At 37.2% G+C, this 24,572-nt stretch overlaps 2 protein-coding genes and 1 pseudogene across 26 annotated transcripts; 2 read left to right on the forward strand and 1 right to left on the reverse strand.

Annotated features, from left to right (window-relative positions):
• The first annotated feature begins 1,800 nt into the window (after nucleotides 1-1,800).
• LOC126608231 (uncharacterized) lies at nucleotides 1,801-10,703 on the forward strand. Of its 25 annotated transcripts, none has more exons than XM_050276076.1 (15): nucleotides 1,802-2,562; nucleotides 2,721-2,793; nucleotides 2,893-2,917; nucleotides 4,232-4,371; nucleotides 4,838-4,901; nucleotides 5,404-5,506; nucleotides 6,654-6,729; nucleotides 7,241-7,436; nucleotides 7,776-7,800; nucleotides 7,864-7,941; nucleotides 8,126-8,219; nucleotides 8,843-8,916; nucleotides 9,094-9,175; nucleotides 10,123-10,205; nucleotides 10,413-10,703. In XM_050276076.1, the coding sequence occupies exons 8-15, from the start codon at nucleotides 7,405-7,407 to the stop codon at nucleotides 10,425-10,427; spliced, it is 483 nt and encodes a 160-aa protein (XP_050132033.1). In that variant the 5' UTR covers nucleotides 1,802-2,562; nucleotides 2,721-2,793; nucleotides 2,893-2,917; nucleotides 4,232-4,371; nucleotides 4,838-4,901; nucleotides 5,404-5,506; nucleotides 6,654-6,729; nucleotides 7,241-7,404; the 3' UTR covers nucleotides 10,428-10,703. The 25 variants fall into 25 exon arrangements, 11 of the variants coding, with proteins under 11 accessions (XP_050132038.1, XP_050132039.1, XP_050132033.1 ...); XM_050276078.1 differs by having other exon boundaries at nucleotides 4,838-4,897; XM_050276074.1 differs by having other exon boundaries at nucleotides 1,803-2,562; nucleotides 6,648-6,729.
• A 705-nt stretch (nucleotides 10,704-11,408) lies between these two features.
• Nucleotides 11,409-12,597, reverse strand: LOC126608230 (uncharacterized; annotated as a pseudogene).
• Nucleotides 12,598-23,535: 10,938 nt separating this feature from the next.
• On the forward strand, nucleotides 23,536-24,328 carry LOC126606417 (putative gamma-glutamylcyclotransferase At3g02910). The gene has a single exon (XM_050273801.1). The coding sequence runs from the start codon at nucleotides 23,609-23,611 to the stop codon at nucleotides 24,140-24,142; it is 534 nt and encodes a 177-aa protein (XP_050129758.1). The 5' UTR covers nucleotides 23,536-23,608; the 3' UTR covers nucleotides 24,143-24,328.
• Nucleotides 24,329-24,572: the final 244 nt, after the last annotated feature.

A 24,572-nucleotide genomic window follows, 5' to 3' on the forward strand; every position in this document is an offset into this window, starting at 1 on the left:
GTAAACCCTAATATGTTAAAAGTATACCTAGTTTTTCCTTTAATGGTCGAATCCATACACTGGACAATTAGAATGTTCACAGCATTCCACCGCACTTCCTATGTTTAAATTACTCTTAAGATATAAGTCGTGGATTGCCTTGACGATTATGACCTCTTTTTTCAGTTCTTGCGCTGGTATGTGTATCATGAATATGAAAAAATTACTAATAAGCAGAAATATTTTTGTTACATAAAATTTCTAATAAGCAGAAATAGTTTTGTTAAATCGGCTTGTACAAAAAGTGTATACAGTAAACCGTGAGGTTTGCCAGAATAATTATAAAATATAAAAAAACATGATATTCGATAACTAAAGTTTTCCATAAGTTATAAATTAGGGCAAAAAACTGTTTACTACCCTCATATTTTGTGGTTTTCAATATTTAGTACATCAAGTTTTTTTCGTCCCAGAGTCATACCTAAAGTGTAAATTTTGGAACAATCTCGTACATCTGTTAGTCAGACTGTTAAGTCTCCCGTTAACTATGATGTGACGCTCATGTGGACAATGAATGGGCGCCACATGTCACCCACGTAGAAATTAAAAATAAATTATTTATAAAATTAATTAATTAATTAATTAAAATTATATATATATATTAAAAAATAAAAATAAAATAAAAAAATTAAACCTTCATCTTCCCCAGATTCGAAGAAGGAAGAAAGAGGAAGAAAAAAAAAAAAAAAACCAAATCTGCAACCCAGATTCGGAGGAAGAAGAAGAGGAAGGAGAAGGAAGAAGGAAGAAGGAAGAAAAAAAAAAAAAAAACCAAATCTGCAACCCATATTCGGAAGAAGAAGAAGAAGGAAGAAGAAGAAAAAAAAAAAAAAAACGAATCTGCAACCCGGATTCGGAAGAAGAAGAAGAAGAAGGAGAAAAAGGGGAAGGAAGAAGGAGGAAGAAGAAAAAAAAAAAAAAAAAAAAAGGAACCTAGTTCGTCCCCCCTTCCCCCCCCCCCCCCCAAAACTCAACCCCTTGCAACCCAGAAGAAGAAGAAGAAGAATGAGGAAGAAGAAGGAAAAAAAAAAGTGGATGACACGTGGCGGCACATCACAATTAACGGCATATTTAACAGTTTGATTAACGGATGTATGAGACTGTTCCAAAATTTACACTTTAGGTATGACTCTAGAACGAAAAAAACTTGATGTACGAAATGTTGAAAACCACAAAACTTTAGGGTAGTAAATAGAGTTTAACCCTATAAATTAATTGGGATGTTCATGTATCTTAAAATGTTAATCATTACTATTCAAAAAAAAAATTGTTAACCATTGTGTCTGGATAACCGTAACCAATGTTATCATTCACCCAAAAAAACAATGTTATCATTTGAACCCAAGCTTTGCCTGCATGTTTTCAAGGTAAATACATAAATCCTTTTAGTAACCTTAACCACGTGTTTTCAATATTGATTTGGGTTTGCAGATCTGCAATCACATACGAACCATTGGATCGACAAAAACAGCTGCAATTTTCTATTGAACCCTGCGAACCTAAGCTCATGTATATGATAGATTGTATCTTATGGCCTCGTTTGGCAGCTCGAACTGTACTGACTATTTTTGTCGGATAGGATAAATAGTCACCGGATAGTACTGACTAAATTAGTCGGGCGTTTGGTGCAGTATCAGATTAATGACCGTATTATTTATACTGTGTTTAGTACTAAACCGGATAGGACAAGAGAAAAAAAAATTTGACAAATCTTTGTTAGTTTAACTTTTCTCATATTATCTATACTAAAGTAGGGGGAGGGCAGGCGCTCTTCATGTTTGTTTTGATTTTGCTTTATTTACAACAAAGCCATGCAACAATACCAGCCGAATGGGAGGGTAATTCTCAAAATTTCATAGGGTAATTTTGTCCATATGGCTTATCAGGGAGCCACTCGATTTCACGCTATTTACAACAAAGCCGTCAGGTTTGGGCTGATATTGGGGCTGGGTTGGAAGGGCAATTTTGTCCTGTTTGTTTGAGACGGATTGGGGTGGGTTTACGTTTGCTGTCATTCAGTGAGGGTTTCGGGGATGGGAGGCCATGCCGCCGATAGAGAGGGAGAGGGAGAGAGAGAGAGGGAGAGGGATCCTGGCATGGGTGGGTTTAGGTTTGTTGTCATTCGACAGGAGGCCATGCCGCTTCTGAGATAGAGGGAGAGAGAGACGGGGACAGAGCGAGAGAGAGGGATTTCAGGGATTTGCAAATCCTTCCCCTTCACACAGAAGCTCCGCAAATCAGTAGGCCCAGCCTCTAACTCTCATCCCCAGATCCCCTTCATACTGCAAATGAATTCCTTCCCCTTCAGTTCCTCCGCTCTCAAACCTCACTTTCTTCCTCTCACAAATACCAACGAAGAACATGATCAAGGACACACGGCGCACCAACGCCTCCATTTTCCGTCGAAACATCACCACAGAACCACCCACTCCCTCCATTCTGCTCAGGACACACAGGCGATTGCCTTTCACTGTGCAGTGGCTACTGCCACTGTTCATCGGCTTCTCCTACGAGACAGCAGGGGTATGCAGAGATCATAATAGATGGGCTTTTTTTTTTATATATATCTTTTACATAATGCTCTTAAATTTCAATTATACATAACATGGAGTAAGGTTATAACTCATCATCATCAACATCGTATTTATAACAATGTTGCCAAAATGCATTCTGATTATCAGGTATATCACTATGGAAGAACTAGAGCAAGTCCTCCACGAATAAGGCTTCCATGATGAATTTTAATCTTTCCAGGTACACCCATATCTATATCCCAAACAACTGTTATGTATCAATTTGTTAGAGTCAACAAATGTTAGAGTTAATTTATATAATTTATTTTTTGCTTTCCAGGTACAACCGTATTTCACTCCCTCTGGTACTCTCTCTCTCTCTAAAATCTCTGTTGGGTTTCTACCAATATGTCAATTTGTATAATTTATTTCTTGATGTGATTATGCGAGATTTGGTGCATTTGATTTGGGTTATGGTTTGAGATGTTATTTGGAAGATTTCATTTTTGAGTTGGATTCATGGTTTTTGCTTAAGATCTCTTTTTTTTTTTTTAATTGTCGCTGTAGCTTGCTGTGCATGTGATATTTTCTTTCATGTCCAGTATTATCCAAATTCATTACTGCATTTCAAGAGCTTGCGACTTATAACTTCGCTCCCAACTCCCAAGTGAGTCTTAGATAGCAAATCACCCTAATAACCTTTCTAAATACGTTAAATGGTGAAAGTGAGAAATGGTGAATCTAAATGGTGGTGTGGTACATCATGTAGAATATTGGGATTGGCTACTGATTTGTTTTTCCAGATTAGGAGGAAAAGAGAAATCATGTGCATTTCACTGTTTTGGAGCATTGCAAATAAATACAATACACAATCAAATTAGGAAAAGATAAAGGAACATGCTTGATGACTGATTGGTTTATGGATTAGTAGTATTATTTGTGGTGTAGATCATGGTTTTCAGGTCTTTTACAATTTTAGTGGTTGTGCTTAAGGGTAGATGACGATGATGTAGGATGGAGATAGTTTTTAGAGAATGCCGGATATACATTCGTTAGAGTACATTCAAGTAGTTTTGTGTTCCTGTGAGATATTTGGTATTCCTCATAGTTTTGTTCTTGACCATATTCCTTCTCGAATCTTCAACGATAAAATGTTTCCTTGAGCATCTTCTTTAAATTTGTCTTTTATATTTGATCCAATTATGATTTTCCCTACCTTTGTGTATTTATAACCGGAAGAAGTGATTTTTCTAATTGTGATAATTGTGCCTCATGTTTTGTTGAGGACTTTGATATTCTAATTTCTTCTTGATAATACATCATTTTGTAAGTGTATATGGGTACTTATTTGTCAGCATTGTTTAAAGATCACATGCTTTACCGAATCTGAAAATAGTGAGCACTGAAAGCTTTGACCCCTTCAAAGGCCTATGGAACTGAAAGTATTTCTTTGTGGTTAATTACTGATAGAAGTTTAAATTGGGAAAAGAACATGCAAGTGGATTACTGGTTTATCATGATTATGATTTTCAATTTGGTGGTGCTACAACAAAAACGTGTCCTTAACTGTAAGAGGAATCGTACTTTGTGACTTTGGTTACCGATTTATGATGAATATGATTTTCTTAGCTTATTATCAGGACAATGTTAATTTCACTTGATTATTTCACATTTTCCAGGTCAATCTTTGATTTTGAGTCTTTCCGAAAGCTGCTATCATCTCCAAAATCCTTATTCTGGTATGTAGATAGCTGCTAGGTGCTGCAACTCACTAAGTTTGGCCACATGCCTTCATTGTAGCATATGCCCTCTGTGACAAGTAAGCATTATAATTCCACTTTGTGGATTGATGTTAAGTTGGGTTATGGAATAATATAAGGTCATGTCATGGTTGAACATTTCTACATTCTTTATAGCTAGGGTTATTTTTTTTTCTTTGTGAAATTTTGACCTCTTGCTTTTCAGTTAAGAAGCCCGATTATTGTTGCAATTTTATGGCGTGTCACTAATAAATATTTGTACATTATTTTGATTAACCAATTTTCTAGGAAAATGGCTTTTGTGAATTGTGGTTAGACAGAGTATTTGATTTTTTTTTCCTGTTGAAAATTGCAGGGCACAGTTAATAATTTCTCTATCATTATTTTGTTTGATAAATTAGCTTCTCTATCAATTTTGAAGTCTAGATATGCCAATAGAACCATATAATTATAATAGTTGGGACAGTTTCTGCAAATCTTTTTGTGACTTTTTAATGGGTATATTGTTCCATTGCTTTCCTGCAGGTATATATATTTTGGCCATTTGATAATGTGAATGAATACGCAAGGTTTTGATGATACTATGTAGGTACAATTTTAGACTTTTAGTGTTTACAATCTGATACCTCATTGATCATGGGATTCCATTTCAGTCTGTTTTTTTATTGGTTTGTTATGTTTTAACTTTGATTAGCCAAAACAATGTTGAACGGCATTTCAGTCTTATTTTGATGAAGTGTTCTATTCAAGAGCATATGTATATATTTTTTTTCAACTTCTACTCTTTGGGTTTTTATTGGATAACAGGTAGTTTCGAATTTCGGGATTTGTTTGTACTATGACAAAATGGTTAATAAGCTTGCTTACCTTGGAGTGAGTTGAATCCATTTTTGTTAAATTTATTGATTATCTATTTTGGTCTCCCTCTTTGTCGCAATAAATTGGCGGATGAATTTGGTTTCAGGGGAATGTTATCTTTTTTTATTCTTATACTGCACAGAAAAACAAAACAATGCATTGGGTGCAAGTATGTGTTTTTTTTATTATTTATTTATGTAGTGTGAAAGTCAATTGTGTTTTTGTTGCTGCAGTCGGGTTTGTACTTACTCTTGGGCTGCCGCTGGCATTGGCCTTCAATTCACCATTAAATGCGGAAGAGGAAGTCCACCCTGCCATATGGTTAGAGCCTTGGAGGTGAATGTTTTTTTTTTTTTTTGAACAAGATTTTGGGAAACAATATTAATTGAAATTTTTATATTCTGACAAGTGAGGTCAAGTTTTAGTGATTTTGATGCATATTGGGTTTATGCATATTTTATTACTGATTTTGATGCTACCAACCTTATCTCAATGTATCACTTTAGACATTTATTCAGTTTCCTCTGCTGATTGTACTTATTTAATAAAATTTTGGATGTTTTCGTTCTTGGTTCATTTAGTTAGTGAAGGTATTAATCTTCTGCAGATTACGACTTGCATTTGGTTGTTCATCTGGTTTTGTTTTTCTTATTTGTAACACACCCTGATCAGTGGCTGCCAAGCTTACTTGAAAGGGTTTGGCATTTTAATTAGCTTAGATATAATTTGAAAATTACTTTTTATACACCAGTATTCCGAATATATTCTGGATTATGATTAATTTTCTTCTCCTTCCACGCTTGCTTTCTATGATGGACAATGTGCCTTTTTTTTCTTAGATAAATTGCCTTTTCACTATCTTGCATGCTTCGGCAACAAAGATTAATAAAACTGCACGTCTATTATAGAGAGAGAGAGAGAGAGAGAGAGAGAGAGAGAGAGAGAGAGAGAGAGAGAGAGAGATGTAGGGAGAAGTTGGAATTGGAGAGAGAGAGGGTGAGGGAGGGATGGGGTTGCTTTCCAAAGATTTGTTTCGAATTGTTTCTCCAGTTCTTTCTATTTGTTTGGGATTGCTTCCTTTTTACTGAATTATTTTGGTCCATGCCACTAAAATCTGATTTATGCTATTAATTGCTGCTTAAATGTGACTTTTGCTATTAATTTTTTACCTTTCATGTTTATGCTGCGTTTGGATTACATTCGAATCAAATAATGTAGTTAATCTTGATATGAATTCTCTCTGCAACAATATTTAGGGACTTTAGTTTAAATTATCACTATAGTGTTCTTGCTTTCCAACTCAGCTCTCTCTTTCTTCCCTGATCTGCATTTCATTTGAGTAATATAATCTGCAGCAAATGCAGATGCAGGTGCAATTGCAGATAAACAAACGACAACGAACTGTTGAAAATATATCCTTACACCATGAAGAAATTGTCAAGCTGTGGATAACTAATGTTTCTTTTTGGATTATTAGTTACAGGGCATCCAGTAGCTCAGGTTGGCATTCAGGTTGGCGATCAGAGTAGCACAACACTACTACGCGAAATTGGCTTTGGGTAAACTTCCACTCTCTTCTATTTATAATTCTTTGAGAAGTGATTTTGGTTGGTGGTTTTGGAAGAGATAATGTCCAATTCATATGTGAACTAAGAAAATAATATGCATGTATAATGAAGTGGAATTTTTCATGGTATTATTAACATGCATGGTATAAATTTAGTTGTTGATTTTGGCTTGGCATGAAGAATGGTGTGAAAAAAACTGAAAAACTAGAGCTACTCTACTGTTTATGCAGCGAGGGAAGGGGAGGAAAGAAAAAACAGTTAATTTAGTGCTCCCTTTTCTCAATCGCTCTCCATGTTGTCTGCAAGCTCAATCATTTCATATCTTTCAAACTTAATAGTTTTTACTTTTTTGTGTATATATTCTGTCTTGCATTCTTTTATTGGTTTTGAAACTATAACTGAGTATACCATAGCACTACAACTTTCCATTAAGTGGTGCCAATGATATAGTTTCATATATAATACTCTTACACTCTTTTACTAATTTTTGTTACATGGGGAGGGGGGGCTGATTTTGAGGTTCCTCCTTCAGGATTTGTTCTGTAAAGCCTGTTGGGTGCAATTCAATTTCCTCCTCCTTTCCCCTGAACGACAAAATCGAAACCCACAACTCAAAACTCACTCATTTGTCGCCCCTCCTTGGCTTGCCGCTTTACTCATCTCCCGATGGTTCTTTCTCTCCATTCCATTAGATTTCGGTGAGTTCTTCGTTGCTGTCATGATTTCCCAGTTTGGTTTTTTGGGCATCCTTAGTCGTTGTTTTTAGGTTTACTGCATTGTTGCTTTTAGTTTCTGGATTTTTATTTTTTTGGCGGTTTGATGAATCGTGGTTAATAATTTCACACCATGGGATTTTCGCACTTCTGATGGAATTCAGTGTGAGGATTTGTGGTGGGTTTTTACTTATATTGTCTTCATTCAAATGAATGGTTAAAATTTACAGTGACGGAAGAAATTTATGAGTTTTAACAAATTTGTAAATTATTCTTATACATTTTATTGAGGGATATGGGGATCTAATTGATTTCTCTCTGCAGTGCGATTGAAAATCGGGACTTTGTGGTACTCTCTCTCTCTCTCTCCCCTCCCTATGTGTATGAATTGAGTTCTGAAGTGCGTGTGTAGGTGGGCGGTTCATTAACTAAGCTTTCAAGGGGAGCCCATCAACGGTTTGCTTGCTGGGGGAATACGGAGACTACCAATGTATTATTTGGTTATCTTTTATTTTTTATTTAAATTTATCCATATATAATGTGGGTAAATTTATACTAAACAATTGTGATAAGCTAGCATGCCATACGACTTTGAAAGCATTGATTTTGTGTTTGGTTTGGATTTTGCATTGTGAATGTTGAGTTTTGTGTTGAATTTTCTTTGTGATGTTCAGCTGTGTGGCAATGGATACATTCTTCAACAGCAGCGTGTTATCCCGGTTTGTTACTTTGCTAAGGAAGCAAGTTGCTCTATGCTAAAGGAGGATGGTGAGTCAAAATTCTCGGCCCTATTTAAGGTTATCATATGCTATTCATTGTGATTTGCAAGGTTTCCCAAAATAACAACATTCAAAACAATGGGTTGGTTTTGCTTTTCACAAATTTACGTTGGTTGTCATCTGTAAATGTTATACAATGCTGAGTTCCAAACTTTATCTCTGGCATTTTAGTGCGTTTTAGATAGGATGCAGTTATGGCCGAATAGCTATGTATTTTTTTTATCTTATTTTTTTCTTTCCTTTCGCTATTATTAGGTGCACAGTACAGGGTAGACAAGCTTAGTGGTTTTCCTAAATGACGAGAAATTTTGGAATTGAAAACATGATGGGATTTAAGGAACTACCCATGGGCTGTAGTTTTCCCCATTTGTAATTAGCAATTTCTTTAATCATGTTAGTTTGATAGTGTTTCCGTGGTCAGAAAATTTAAGGATTTAAAATATCATGGGTTAGGGGTTTTAAGAAATACCCAAGTTCTATAGTTTAGCACCTTTGTTCTTATTAGGGTTCTTCAACTTTGATTTGGATCAATTTTGGGTCTGCATGTTGTAATTGAGGTTAAAATTCTAAATTTTTATAAATATTTGTTGATTGATCAAGTTTACGGTATAGATGATGTAAGAATTTGTCGCCAAGGGTTTCAGAGAAGGGTGGTTTCACAGGAATTGAAGCTCTGGCTCTCGGTTGTGAGTTCCATAAATATTTGATTGTGCAAATATACAATGATTTGTATTTTATGTCGATGATCAAAATGTGATCATAATCAATATTTATATATAGATAAATAACTGAAAGTTTTAGTTCCAGACATTAAATAGGTATGAGTGGTTATTGAAATCTGTTCCGTTGTGTTTTTTCTGCAGGAGAAGCAAGAAATTACAATTGAAAAAGCCATGCGTAATAAGCGTAAATGTATCACCACTGTGAAAGGGCTGCAGCTTTTTGGTGAGCTATCTGTTGTATTATATCCTTTGTCTTTCTATTTGGAGATTCTTTTTTTAATCCTACCGTAATAGGTAACTGCAATTTACTTTTGGATTTGATTCTTCACTGATGGGATGTTGTGGGGGCGTGATTTAAGGGAGGGAGATAGGGGAGGGGTTGGTTGTAGAGAGAGGGTGAGGGCGGGTGCACGATTAGGGGGACAGAAAGAGAGTTGATTGGGTGCACAATTTGAGGGTAGGGTTGATGGAACGAGTGTGTCGGCTGCAGAGAGAGGGTGGGGTTGAGGGATTGTATACATCTCTTCTTCTTCCATTTACCCTTTCCTTCCATTTGAGATTGTGTTGGGGGTTTTGTTTGTAGCCTGTGATTCTACGTGTGGTTGTTTAATTTAGTTTTGTGTTCAGTTTCAGGTTTTTTGTTTTTTGGGGCTTTTGTTTGCAGCCTTCAAAGCTGACTGTGCTCACGCCCTATGATAGCAGTGGTGAGCTTCCCTTCCAAAGATTCATTCTTTCCAGTATTTAGGGATTATGAAGTGATTTCTCTGCTTAATTTGGGATTGGGGTTACTTCTTTCTTATAATAAAAATTTGTGTATGCCACCCGGAAGCATCCCTTTCAAAGATTCCTTCTTTCCAGTATTTAGGGATTATGAAGTGATTTCTCTGCTTAAGTTGGGATTGGGGTTACTTTTTTGCTTATACCAAAAAACTGTGCATGCCACCTGGAACAGTAATTGGGTTTTGGGGTTTGTTGCAATGCAGGATTTAGGATTTTTCCCAATATAATTATGGTGTTTAGGTTTTTGAAACTTGGGCTTTTCCCAATGTATTATGGTGTTTAATGTTTATTAGTATTTTTGTGGTATTTAATCTTCTCTTTTCGATTACCCAGTTGAAGTTTTTAATTAATTTTTGTTGATTTGATTTGTTATTTTTGTAAAAAATGAAGCGGAGTTCAAAGTCAAGAGGGAAAGAAAGCACAGATTCCGGTCGACACTTGAACAGTCCGCAATTAAATTCAGAAATTGTTGGGTAAGCCTTCGCTCTCTTCTATGTATAATCTATGTATAATTTCTTTGAGAAGTGATATTGGTTGGTGGTTTTGCAAGAGATGATGTCAAATTCATATTTGGACTAAGAAAATAATATGCATGTTTGCTAAAGTCATAGAATTGCTCTCGAGTCCCCTCCAATTAATATTTCGTGCTGATCGAATTTTTTTTTGGTGTTTAATTACAGGACTTCTCAGGTTGACTGCGACCTGGGTAATCAAAAAAAAAAAAAAAAAAAAAAAAAAAAAGAAGTGACTTTCTGGAGGAGAGTCCGACAATACCAAACAAAAATCCAAAATTGCTCTTCAACAAGTGGGTTAATTGTAAAGTCATTCAATCGGTTCTTTTATATTCCCGGCTTTTATTTGCATATGTTTTTATTTCTCATATTTTCATTTTTGTGCAATTAATTTACTACTGTGTAAATATATTGGAAGATTATTTTTGAAGTGAAAATTGCCTTTTTTTTTTCTTCGCATCTGTAGCGTGTGCTCCATGAAAACCACACGTGTTCATTTTTTCCCTTAAGTTTAATGAATACATGTGATGCATGTGGGAATCCTGATTCATGTGATACAACCCACCTGTGTATCAGACGGGTGCACTGAAACACCCTGTGTTCATTTTTGAAATGATAATGCTTAAAGTGTTTTGCACATTGCTTGGAAGTTTTTACTGATGATTAGACTAATAAATTATCAACATTCTCTAAATGGCACTTGCATATCCATGTGTAGCGAGTAAAATTTCACTTCATTGGTTCTTAGGTACCACACCGTCTTTTAAATTATTGTGTGTGGAAATTATTCATGTGGTTAAGGTTTGTGCATTCAAGTCCCGCAGCAACGCGCGGGCATTTTTGCTAGTTTATACCTATTGAAAACCACACAAATTTTCAAATAAAAAAGAAATATAGTAAATTCCATACATCAAATTCAAAATATTTTCCAATAGCATAAACGAAGGTTCACAAAAAACAACTACAATCGTTACGTTATATGATCCAACCACATATCCAAGTTCATAAAATATACAAATGCAAGTTGGTTTCAATAAGAAACAGTTTGTCCAGATAGCCAAAATATTTGCATGCTGCTTTTAACAAAATATACGCATGCTGCAGCTTTTAACTAAAGATATGCATGCTGCTTTTAACAAAATATATTGTTGTTGGTTTGAAATGTCAATTACGGTTACTTTGTCCGAGTAACATGAGTAAGAAGTCTTTTGTCATTGGACCATCCAAAATCAAGAATGTCCTCTCATTCTGTGGCTTTTCAAAAAGGATATTTAGTGCTTTGATTTGATCCTCAGTAGACAAATTCATCTTTGACAATTCTGAAGCAATCTCAGGTTGTGGCCCTTTGCCAAAAATAGCTTGTAAAACTCCACCCAACTTATCAACTGATTCAGAAATCATTTCTTTAAATGCCACAGCAAGATCATTATCATTAGCAGCACTCTTCCTTTTCCGGGTACTTGAACTGCCAGACCGTCGAGCAACAGAGGGCGATATAGTCTCCACCTCATCTTCATCTTCATCTTCATTAATGTGCTCAGGCTCATTCATCATCTCAGTAGGAGTTGCAGCTCCTACTCCAGTTGCTCGGTCTTTCCCAAAAATAACATTCAATCTGTCATACAATGGAAATGATTTTCCTAGCCCGCCCTCTGCTTCTTTGTTAACCTACAATGCGAAAACAAATCACACTATCCATAAAATACATAATCTTATTTTGTTCCCTTCAACCTGTCTTGATATAATCAAGCATCCATCAATTTAGTCAGCAAGACTGTTGTGTACCCAATCATACTATTAAATTTAATCAGCAAGACTATTGTGTACCCAATCAGTTTGGTGGACACATTCATACTATTAAATTCTATGGAAAAGGAACATGTTAAGTAATCAAATATGTAAAGTTAAATTCTAATATTATGTTAGAGAATTACCTTCACATAGGATTGCCATACTTCAGTGCTATCAACCTCAATACACTTCCCTACATCATTCTATGCAAAACCAGTTTTATTAACCATGTCATAAACTATTGCATAATCTTTTTTCCAGCTCCTCATTTTGGAATCAATATGTGGAACTGCCTTTATATTTGCATCAGAACATTTCAACTTAATAGCTGTTTCAAACTGAGCCATTGTTCCGGGTTTGAAACAACTATTATCACATCGCAAATTCTTAACAACTGCTTCCTCAAGTATGGACAACAATGCATCTTCTTCATATTGTTTCCAAACCCTTCTACTTCCTTTTGGTTGACTACTTTGATCACTTTCCATTCCTATAATTACATACACAATAAGATAGCATATAATCAATAGTGCATACAATTAATAGTAAGTGATAAAAACCATAAGCAAATCACCACACTTTTTAAATAAATACATAACCAGTTCACACTTTGTTCGAATAAAGTATCATAACTGAATACATAAGAAATCACTATTTGTTCAAATAACAAACCATAACCAAAATACAACATGAATATGTAAGAAAATTAATCAAATCATGCTTGTGCATGCCACTCGTTGTACATATTCATAGCCAAAGTGTTTCTCCATGCAGTCCATTCTTGTGTAGGTTGAACAGTCTCAATCATATCTTCATCATCATCGCTACTTTCAGATTCGTCCAAGTTTAGGATTTCATTTTCTATTGGATCAGCTAACATATGTCTTCTAATAAGATTATGTAATAGGCAGCAGGCTATCATAATCCTAAGTTGTGTTCTAATTGGGAAAAATGATGGACCTCTTAAGATGCTCCAACACAACTTAAGTAGTCCAAAACATCTCTCAATGACATTTCTAGCTTGAGCATGTTTCATATTGAAATAATCCTCATGATTAATCGAGAGTCTTCTATTTCTCTATTCTGAGAGATGGTAACGCACTCCCCTATACGGTGCAAGGTATCCTGGACCATTTGTGTACCCATCATCAACAAGGTAGTAGCACCCTAACACACCAAAAAATGTATATTATTGTATATAAGAAAAATGAGGATTTAAATTACTAATATAAATTCTCTTAAAAAAAATTACTAATATAAACAAATAATCTATTGTTACTCGTGGGAACTTTTAATCCCGATGGTCTACTTATCGCATCTCCGAATACTCTAGAATCAGAGGTCGACCCTTCCCAACCTGGGTACACAAATATAAAATTCATGTCCACATTACAAACTCCCGACATATTGGTCGCAATCTCTCCCTTCCTTGATCGGTATCTTGGTTTATCTCGCTCAGGGACATGAACGTTAATGTAAGTCTCATCCAATGCCCCCAAGCAATTCTAAAAAAAAATCATTAACATTAGTAAGCTCAATATATTTAATTACATTAATTTTATAAGTAATTTTTATAAAATATGAAGAATACCTCAAACCAACTCCATTTAGGATATGGTTAGGCATTAGGAATGAGTTCTGGCACTTTCAAAAGTGTACCTTGTAGCCTTAACACTCCATGTAGAATGTAACTGAAATACCTACTTATGGTCTCCCCCGATTGACAAAACCTACTCCCAATTGTACGATTTTTTACATGATATGCAAGTATATGCAAAAACATGCAAACTTGTTCTTCCATTGTCACTACACCATCCAATTTTACTTTACCGTGGTCACGAAGCATTTGACATAAATAATGGAACGTTCTTCTATCCATTCTAATTTGGTTCACACACTGAACATCATCATATCCTATTATGCTGTCTAAATAGGCTGACCCTACCAATCTCCTAACAAATGTGCGATTTCTAAGTGCAAGTTGCCGATTCCGCCTTCTTGCTGAATTACGTTTCATCATGAATCACATCATCAACCAAGTCATAATATTCAAGTACCACACCTTAACAATGAAGCATGCCACAATCTTTCTTTCATCCATGTCTAGTGAAAATATAAAATAGCATTATTAGATAGTGGCAAAAAATTAACTAGAGCATGAATGCATATAACACTGAAAACGGAATGAAGCATGTTAATAAGTCCTACCAAAAAATGTCATAGTAAAATATATGTAGTCTCAAACACCAAATTGGATGGGGACAATCTGCAGGATCCTCAACCTCTCTTAAACCTTTATGTACACATTCTCTACCAGTATGAAAAACTTTACTACTACAGGGAATCTCATGTGAAAGCTGCTTTTACTCTAGGTAGAGTACTCATAAAGCGAGCCAATCGTTCTCGAGCCTATTTTTATACCAGACAAGATCAAGAGAAATGCTATATGTTTTTATTACCTTTATTTTTCTGATTAGGATAATATGTCACAGGTCATGCTTTTGATAATATTGGGGATGTCTCAGCAATTGAAAGGAAGTGTACAGACAATTCGTTTTTACATGCTTTGTGGTATGGTATTTAAAATCAATCAACCCCATTCCTTTAAAGCTTTCAATATGTGAAATCAATATCTTTTACGCTCTCGTTATGTTCGGATCCAATATAATTGGAAAGTTTATTTGCTTAAACCGAGTCTGGAAGCAAAGTTAACAAGAACTTATGCAATGTTTAAGAGAGGTTGAGGATCCTGTAGATTGTCCCCATCCAATTTTAAGGCGAGCGCAATAAACCCTAAATTTAACCGCAATAAACCCTAAATTCGACCCCAATAGCAAACCCTAAAATTCAAAAATTCTAATTAAAACACAAAATTACATAATCAATTGCATAATTAGAGAGAAAATAATAACTAGATTCAATCAATTGAAAGAAAATTGCAAGAAAAATAGGAGCAGGGGGAAGAATAGAGGGAGGGGCGGAATCCTAGAAGAAGAAAACTGAAAAGAGGAACTGTGATTCAAACGAAGAATAAGAGAAGACGAACCTGGGATGAGCGGAAGAGTGCGTCTGGAGAGGAACAGAGAGCGCCTAGAGAGGAAGCGAGAGCAAGCAGAGAGGAAGCGAGGGCGAGAGCGAGCAAAAAGGAAGTGAGGCTGACTAAGTTATACGATGAATTTGGGCTGTATAAGCAAGTGGGTGAACGGCGTGTAAAAAAGGTGGGCTCGGATTATTTAATCCGGTGCCTATTTAATCCAAACGGCCACCAAATACCGTACACCGTATTATTAGTACTATCCGGTGCTTTATACGGTGTGCCAAATAGGGCCTTAGTGTATAGTTTGGATTGTATAGGAATGTGACATGTGCCGTATTGTTATTGTTAGTTAAAATGGTAGTTAGTCGTGTATCTGGGGAAATTTTTTAGATAACCAGGTACACACATATAAGCATAACAAGTGGTTTTCCCAACTAATTACTTACTGACACATGTAAAATAACATTTAAAATAGTGATAACTCTTTCATAAATTAATTGAAAAAAATAATAAAAAAACAGTCATTAATCGATTCCATTTCCCCAGATCAACCGACCACCCTTCCTCCTCCTTCCCTATGTGCGCCGACTACCATTTCCACCATTGCTCAGAGACCACGAGGGCCGATCTCAGAAATCGAAGAGGCACCTACTTTTCTAGCCTTGTCAGCACCTGTCACACGCACACTCAGCTTTGCAGAAATTATGGGCATTCTGTCGAAGACTTCTGGTGAAGTAGAAAGCACATGAATCTTACTGTTCAATCACCCACTTCCCACACGCAACAATAGCTCATGGGTACCACAAATAACTTTGCCAAAGTTCTCTGCCAAAGTTGAGCACGTGAAGCTTGCAGCTCCCACTACATCGCTCTGACCAAGAAAGGTAAAAGAATAGCAAAGAAACAGCACTAACAAAAGTTTAGACACATAAATTTTGAAGGTCTAGCTACCATATTATTACCCACAACTGTAAAGGAACAGTACCACTGCTGGATAATTGGAAAGTCCCTGTGTGTCAACCTCTGTGCTTCGTGGCAAGGTAGACTAGCAAACATGCCCAACCTTTACTCACATTCGAGAAAACACTCCCAATAAGATTGCTTGCTCCAAAATCGAAGAGGCACCATCCTCCGAATCTCGAGAGCCAGACTCCCAACATGACTACTTTCTCAAAATCGAAGAAAGGGTAAAGGAACAGTACCATTGCTGGAATTGGAAAGTCCCTGTGTGTCAACCTTTGTGCTTCGTGGCAAGGTAGACTAGCAAACATGCCCAACCTTTACTCACATTCGAGACAACACTCCCAACAAGATTGCTTGCTCCAAAATCGAAGAGGCACCGCCCTCCGAATCTCGAGAGCCAGACTCCCAACATGATTACTTCCTCAAAAATCGAAGAGACACTGCTCTCCGAATCTCGAGAGTCATACCCCCAGCATGATTGCTTTCTCAAAAATCGAAGAGGCATCGTTCTCCGAATCTCGAGAGCCAGATACCACAGACCACTTTTTCAAAGTGCTCTGACAGAGTTAAAACATGTGAAACTGGCAGCTCCCACTACCGTGCTATGACCAAGCAGGGTAAAAGAATAGCATTACTACTTGTTGTTAGGGAGACTCCTATATATGTCGACCTCCATCCCCAACGGACAGGCAGACCTGCAAAAATGCTCAACCCTTCATCATATCTGAGAGGGCACTCCCAACGAAGCCTTTCGAAATATTCAGCTTTCTTTCCCCCCGATAATACCTCTGCAAACAAGCTATACTAGAGCAAGAATATCTCATATCATCAGGGTTAAAAGCAAGAGTATCCCATATCATGCTTTTTCCCTGTCTTTTCTTTTGGCCTTGTTTTTACCTGCAAGACAAGGAGAAAGAGAGCAATCAGTCAGCACTTGGAATCAAGCTTCAAGCCAGGAACTGACTGCCTGGAACCCCTTACCTGATTACTTACCTGGCATTGCTCTCGAGTACTCATCTTCAACATCTTATGTTTCCAGGGAAGATTCCGCATCTGCTTGAGGAACAGATAGGGCAAGTGCGAAGGATACAAGGAAGCATGTGGAGACAAGCGTAACAGCACACGTGCCGATACATTCATTACTCTGTCAAAAGCAAAAGTATCCCATATCAGCAGGGTGGAACGTACTCTAGATTTGATGGACTTGTTTTGACCCTCAAATTCTTCAGTCGGCCTTATACTCTGGAGGAAACCAGAAAACCCTCCAGCTCAGTTCAAGAATAAGCCTGTGGAAAGTTACTTCTTCAAAAGCAAAAGTATCTCATATCATCTCTTCTCATTTTTCTTCTCTTTATCCTTCATGCTACTGCAAGATGGGGAGAAGGTGAACAATCAGTCGGAGCTCTGATTGCTTACCTTGTCTGTCACCTCTTTCAGCAGACCCCCTAGCTCGGCGACTTGGGGGACTCCTACTACATGGTTTGTATCACGCTTGACCAAGCCTGAAACTACAAGTAAGCTTCAAGTGAAATTGATACATTACCTTGTGCATCTCCACCAGTTAAAGATACCACCCCTGGATGGAGGAAGAGTACTTCCAGAGAAGATGCCACATCTACCTATGAGACAGATAAGGCAAGTCAAGACGACACCACACTCCGATACTTAGAAGTTTCGTGATTACGAGATCATTCTCCCACAATATTTCCTAATGTCATTTGTACTAAATCATTCACTTGTACTCACTAAATGAGAGCTTGAACCTATGTACTTGTGTAAACCCTTCACAATTAATGAGAACTCTTCTATTCCGTGGACGTAGCCAATCTGGGTGAACCACGTACATCTTGTGTTTGCTTTCCTATCTCTATCCATTTATATACTTATCCACACTAATGACCGGAGCAATCTAGCGAAGATCACAAAAAGCGATCGTTTTCGCTACCTAGGATCTATCTTGCAAGAGAACGGAGAATTAGATGGAGATCTCAACCATAGAATACGAGCTGGATGGAAAGAGTGCATCCGGCGTGTTGTGTGACCGTCGTAGGCCACTGAAGCTCAAGGGAAAATTTTATAGGACGGCAATAAGGCTAGCGATGTTGTATGGCATAGAATGTTGGGTGGTGAAGCATCAACACGTACACAAAATGGGTGTAGCGGAGATGAGGATGCTTCGTGGGATGTGTGGGCACACGAGAAAGGATAAGATTGGGAATGAGGATATCCGAGGTAAAGTAGGAGTAGCCGAAATTGTAGGAAAGATGAGAGAAAATCGGCTCCGGTGATTTTGAACATGTGCAAAGAAGGCCGACTGACGCTCCGGTTCGAAGATGTGACTACGGGACAGAGGTTCAGGGCCGAAGGGGTAGAGGAAGACCTAGGACAACTTTGGAAGAGACTCTAAGAAAAGACTTAGAGTACTTGGATCTAACGGAGGACATGACACAAAACCGAGCGCAATGGCGTTCTAGGATTCATATAGCCGACCCCACTTAGTGGGAAAAGGCTTTGTTGTTGTTGTTGTTGTAATCATTTTGTAGATCAATTAAATATTAACAAAATCAAAATAAAATAAGAAAAACAATGATTGGCTTACAAGCCCTTAAACATGACTAACTAATCGGGATTCAGCTGACCTCACAAGCCCTTAAATCGGAGGCCGGGGACAGCAGATCTGAGGGTGCGGCCGACTACTCTTGGGTTACATTTCAAAGAATGGGAGAGAAAAGATGGAAGAGGAGAAAGAAAAGGCGGAAGAGAGAAGGGATTGGGCATCGTCGGCAAAGTCACAGGGCGGCGATAGAGGTGGGCAGTCGCTGGTGTTGTTGGTGTTTGGCGTGGAATGGATAAATTTGGAATCAGATAGGGATAAATTCAGAATCCAGTTGACCAAAATTCTGGTTATTTAACAAAACTTCACTTAAACGACAACGTGGCAATTTTTTTTACTTTTAAATTGAAATAGCCTGGTGTTATAGTTCTATTCGCTGGGAACTTCACGTCATTTCATGTTCCAGGTACTTGAAAAAAATTGTCGTGTATCTATTGGTATAAGCTATAAATACCAATTGAGATATAATTATTGTTGGAATTTTTTGAGTTGGAATTTTATGAGAGAAAATTTTCTTCAATCTCATTTGTCCCATATTGGTCAAGTTGAGAAGTTTCACACTTTATAACATCTTGTCCATCATACAAAATGATTGGAAAGATTGACCATTGGGAGCAAATTTGGGCTTGAACCTTGGGTTTTGGGTGTTATAAGTAATATATATATATATATATATATATATATATATATATATATATATATATAATTTCGGATTTAGTTAATTTTTTATTTTCATCAGACCCATCCTTTCAGATGAAGTCTAAGAGCATTTGAGAACGTATGAAAAAGTTTGAGGAAAAGATGAAGCCACACACCCTTTGCGTTGAAAAGTCGCCTCCCAAAAACATGTATGTTGCGAATAGGCATATGATTACTATAAATACATGCATCTACATATCATTCAAACAACTGAAAATCATCTATCTTTCCATTCAAAGCATACTGAGAGAACCACAAAGATATTTGTCAAAAGTCTAGTTTTCCAGTGTTAGAATCTTGACACATCCATCGAATTACATGCACGAAATAGGGACGAAATTCTAGTTCAAGAATATTGCGGTACGCAAGCCTCGATCACTGTTCTTACCTATTTAATATTAATTTCATTTTGTTCATACTCTGCCAAAATATTTAAGTTGCATTTATATTTTATTAGCATATATATTCGAATTTATTTCTATATAAATTTGTCATTCATTCTTGATAAATATCCAACAATTATTACATTGTGATGAATGAAAGAGTTATTGAACTCTCTCCACTTTCTCTCTCGTCTTTAGCTTCTCTACTACTCTTCATTCAAGTTCTTGATTTCTTCATAGTTGACATGGTATCTTCGCCGACCATGGCCAACGTCGTTGGTTGATGATCCTCATGCTTTCGCTACTTCAATTTCCTAGTATTGTCTTCATCATTGTTGTTTACTTTTGTAAGTTGGTGGGTGAAAGCCTAGACTACGAACAAGAAAACCCAAAAGGGTTCACCAACTACTAAACCTAGGCTCTTGATACCACTTGAAGGAAAATATTTGAAATACCAAGTTCATTAAGCAACATAATGCATGTATTTAACGATTAAATGGCAGAAGCAAACTTCTATGCACTTTAAAACAAAACTTAAACCGTAAAATTCAAAGCCTAGTAGTGGTGGTGAACCAAGACTCAACTCTAAACACAAAGAGGTTTGAGATTTGTTTATGCTTTTAGAGTTCCTCTGTGCATGAGCAAAGACTAATCACCCATGAGAGGGCTTCATTCCTTTCATTGAGTTAGGACTCCATGACCTTTATCTTCATCTTGTAGTCTCCTTGGATTCTTGGATGTGGATGCTTGAATGATTCTCCAAAAGTCTACAAAGTTAGAGACCTCTAAGTTCTGACACCAAGGATGGTGAAGGAAGAAGATGAACGACCTTGGAAGATCAAAATCTAGCATAGCTTTCCCATGGTGGCCGGCCTAACGAAGAAAAAGAGAGAGAAATGTTTTTTCTCTTTAGGCTCTAGAAACCCTAACGAAGGATGGAACTATAAAGTTGCCTTTATACCTCATTCTAAGTGAGTTGCAAACTTTTATTAAGTGAGCCATCACTCCCTTCCTCCAGGCTGGTTTTGGCTTTCATTTTTGGGTTGAATTCCTTTTGGTTTTGATTTTCATACAACTTAAACTCAATGGGTCTTATGGACCAAAACTCATTTTGGGCTCGAAACATGAAACTGACATAAAGCCTAATACGAACCTTTGGTGTTGATTAATTAACATTTTAATTAATCCTTGCTTTATGCAATTAAACTATTTAATTGTCCATACTCATCTTCGTTACTTTCTTCAATCATTACCCTACACGGTGTGTGATCCATTAGGTTTCTTTTAGGGAGGCACTTGGCAATTAGAACTCATTCCAAATCGATTGTGAATTGAGACTTACTTTCAATTCTCCCTTTAGTGATTATACACCTTAAGGGCTTCCACAAGTCATGAGTGACACATAGTAGTATGTCATGGCTACCCTAGCTAATCAAAAGAGGTTGGAGAACCTATTTAGTTTGGGATAACAAATGCAATACGATCTTTCTCTAAAATAATACTTTTGGTCACATTGTTTTGTTTGATAGTTTACTCAAGTCTACTATCCAATGTGATTCTCTTCCTTATATGATTACCTTGAATGTGATTTACAATAGCTTCCTAAATCTCATTCATACTTTGGCCAAAGATTCTTAATCATATCATAGAGTATTCTCCCTCAACGGTTTAAAAGTTAGAGATCTTTAGTTGCGCATTCACTTGCCTCTATGGTTAAATGGCTTAACCCCAACTATGTCGTTTACACCCTCTGATTGAGTGTCATTAACATAGTTAAAGATCAATGACCTAATCACAAGACAACTATGATGCCTCAGGTCGAATGACTACTTTGCATTATCCTAACCATGAGTTCTAATGTGACATGAGTATGAGAACTCCTCGTTTATCGTGTTCATTGGACTTATTCTCTATTGAGCACCACGTACTTGTCTTGGTGTCAGTCACATAAATGACTCGAGACCAGTCACTCTTTGAGAGAAAAACATAGCATGTACTGATCTTAAGGAATCATCGACGCCCAATTGGCAATCATGTGATCAAGAATGTTTAGGATATATGTAGGAAAGAGAATGTCTCATGAATCTAACTTCTTTAGATCACATTCTCCTAATTACATATTCCTTGGACTTATTGTTTAAGTGTATAACATTTATATGAGAAGGATTTAATCAATAATCTTTGTTTATATGAGATGGCTTTAAATAATAATCTTTTCCCTTTAAACTAGTTTAGTTTAACATAATATCCATAATGTATCATCATATGATTTGGTTTAGGGCACATTTCCAACACTTTCAAGCTCCCCGCAAGTCACATATATGTTTTTTGTGACTTTCTTGGGGGCAGGCTTGGCATTAATTACCTATGCACTTTACTTTCCTCCCCTTACTACTTTCACATACCAACCCTAATTTCCCATGAAAATACTTTGTTAGCAACCTAATCCTTTCTGGCTCAACCTCTACGTCAAAGGGTTTGTCACATCATAACTCGGTAATGAGACATAAGTCCTTCTTTGTGAACCAGGTCAATTCACAACCTATTAAATAGGTCAGACCCTTTAGGTTTTTAACCTCTTGATTTGCCAATCTACGGAGCGACAACTCCTAGACCAATTCCCCACTGAAGGCCAATTCATCCACACGCTCAAGGTGGCCAAAGCAGGGGGCGTAAAGGCACCAAGTTGGGCCTCATTAAACTTCTCCCTTGTCAATTTTAGCACAAGGGGGGCTTGGGATAGGTTGTTAGCCCTTCCCCTATAGGAATCTTCTTCTTTGGTTGCTAGTTGAATACCATACATTGCCAAATCATGTACACATAACAATACAAATACAAACAAATTCAACAATATATAACCTTACAACAACCTGTGAACAAAATTTTATAGATATCCATCTACTGTGAACAGGGCATCATTACTTAAGCAATATTAACTCAAATCATAAAACTAACAATATTCTATATACAAAAATAAATCCCAACTCAAAATAACAACTTTACCAAACAATAGTAAACAACCTAACATTTACACAACCCGTTAACGTCGCTTCATAATTACACAACGCACCCAAATTTCACGAAAATTTCTCATATATCCACCAATATCAATTAATTATATCAACAAACATGCATAATTAACCTTACAACTAACTTTATTTATCATAATTAACAAAAATAACAAAATTAAATTATAGGGTTCCATGTTCAAAATTCACCAAATCTGAAATTGACGAAGCAGGAACAAATACAACGGCGGTTATCATGCAATGACTCTGAACCCAACTCGAATGAAGCGAAAAACATGTGCTTTTGGTGGAACCGACTGCATACCCTTGAACGCACGTCCTTTCTGTGGAACCGACTGCACACCTTTGAACCAAATTCCCCTGATTTTCTTAAATGATGTCTGGAAATGCAGTGAGGCTGGAGAAGACAAGCACGGCACAACTACCACTGATGGAGAGTTTGGGGAGGAGAAGACAAATTTAAGAACGTTACTTTTGATGTCAGGGAGGGGGAGAGTTTAAATTCAACAAATTTTGAATTGATGTCGTGTACCCTTTTTATTAGTGACGTCGATTTCATCCTAACCTCATTTTGATGGATTGTTTTTCAACCATCCAATATTTGATCCAACAGGCAATATTCGGTCCGCAAAATGCGGTCCACACCTTAGAAAACGCCATCATAATTGGACCGAGGGGCTCTTGAACTACGTTGGCTTGGCCCAGCCCATGTAGGCTAGCCCAATTTACGGGCATAGTTAAAGAGTTTCAATATATAAACAAATGGAAGAAAGGGCTTATCTAATATCTTCCCCATAAACGGATTAAACTTTGCAGCTTTTGTTTTCTCTCTGACTCGGCAGACCAATATGGCGATGGCGGCTGAGAGTCCGACAGACGAATCCAAACCCCAGCTAATCTTCAGTTACGGCACACTCAAACAAGGCTTCCACAACCACAAACTAACCCAGGACCTCATCGACCGAAACGACGCCGTGTCACTAGGCCCCTGCATCACCCAATTCTCCTACCCTCTCGTTTGCGGACCCCACGGAATCCCCTACCTTATCAACCTTCCCGGGTCGGGCCACCGGATCAAGGGCGAGCTCTACTCTGTCTCAACCCGCGGACTCGCCCGGTTCGACGAGTTGGAGGGCACCAGCATCGGCCACTACGAGCGCCTCCCTATTCACGTAATCCATGGCAGCGGAGACGGCGTCGTTTCGGCTGAGGCTTATTTCGCGCACAGAAGCTTTGGCCCTGCGATGTGGGAGAGAAATGGCAAGAAGGGTTTGAGCGAGTGGACGGAGAATGAGGCCAGAGGGTATGTGAAAAGACAAGAGAGGCCATACCAGGGTCGCACCATTCTCGAGGACGTCCGACAATTTGTTTCCGGGAGTTAGGGGCAGTCTCGGAAATGTCAGAGGGTTCAGCCGGTGGGGATGATTAGGTCACTTTATCTTGCTTTTCTGCATGAATTTGATTAAATATAATTGAAGTTCAATTGTTATGAGTAATTTGCTATTGGCATGCGTGTTATTGGCTATTGGCAGAGAGATTTTTCAATATGATCGTCACATGAGTTGGTACTTCGCGTGTTATTATATAAATAATGGATTATGTGTATTAGAAGATTAATAACTTAAAATTTAAAATTTTCCACCACTTGTATAAAAATATTATGATGTACGTGTTCTCCTTACAACTAAAAATTTCTCCTATTGGTGATGTCACGTTTAGCAAGCAAGAGAAGAGATACCCATTGTTATTTGAGTTGCATCTTGTCATGTTGTACATTTTTTACTTCTTAAATTGAATTGAGATGAGTTTATA

The sequence above is a fragment of the Malus sylvestris genome, chromosome 16 (genome assembly GCF_916048215.2).
Source record: "Malus sylvestris chromosome 16, drMalSylv7.2, whole genome shotgun sequence".
In the NCBI taxonomy this organism is placed as follows: domain Eukaryota; kingdom Viridiplantae; phylum Streptophyta; class Magnoliopsida; order Rosales; family Rosaceae; genus Malus; species Malus sylvestris.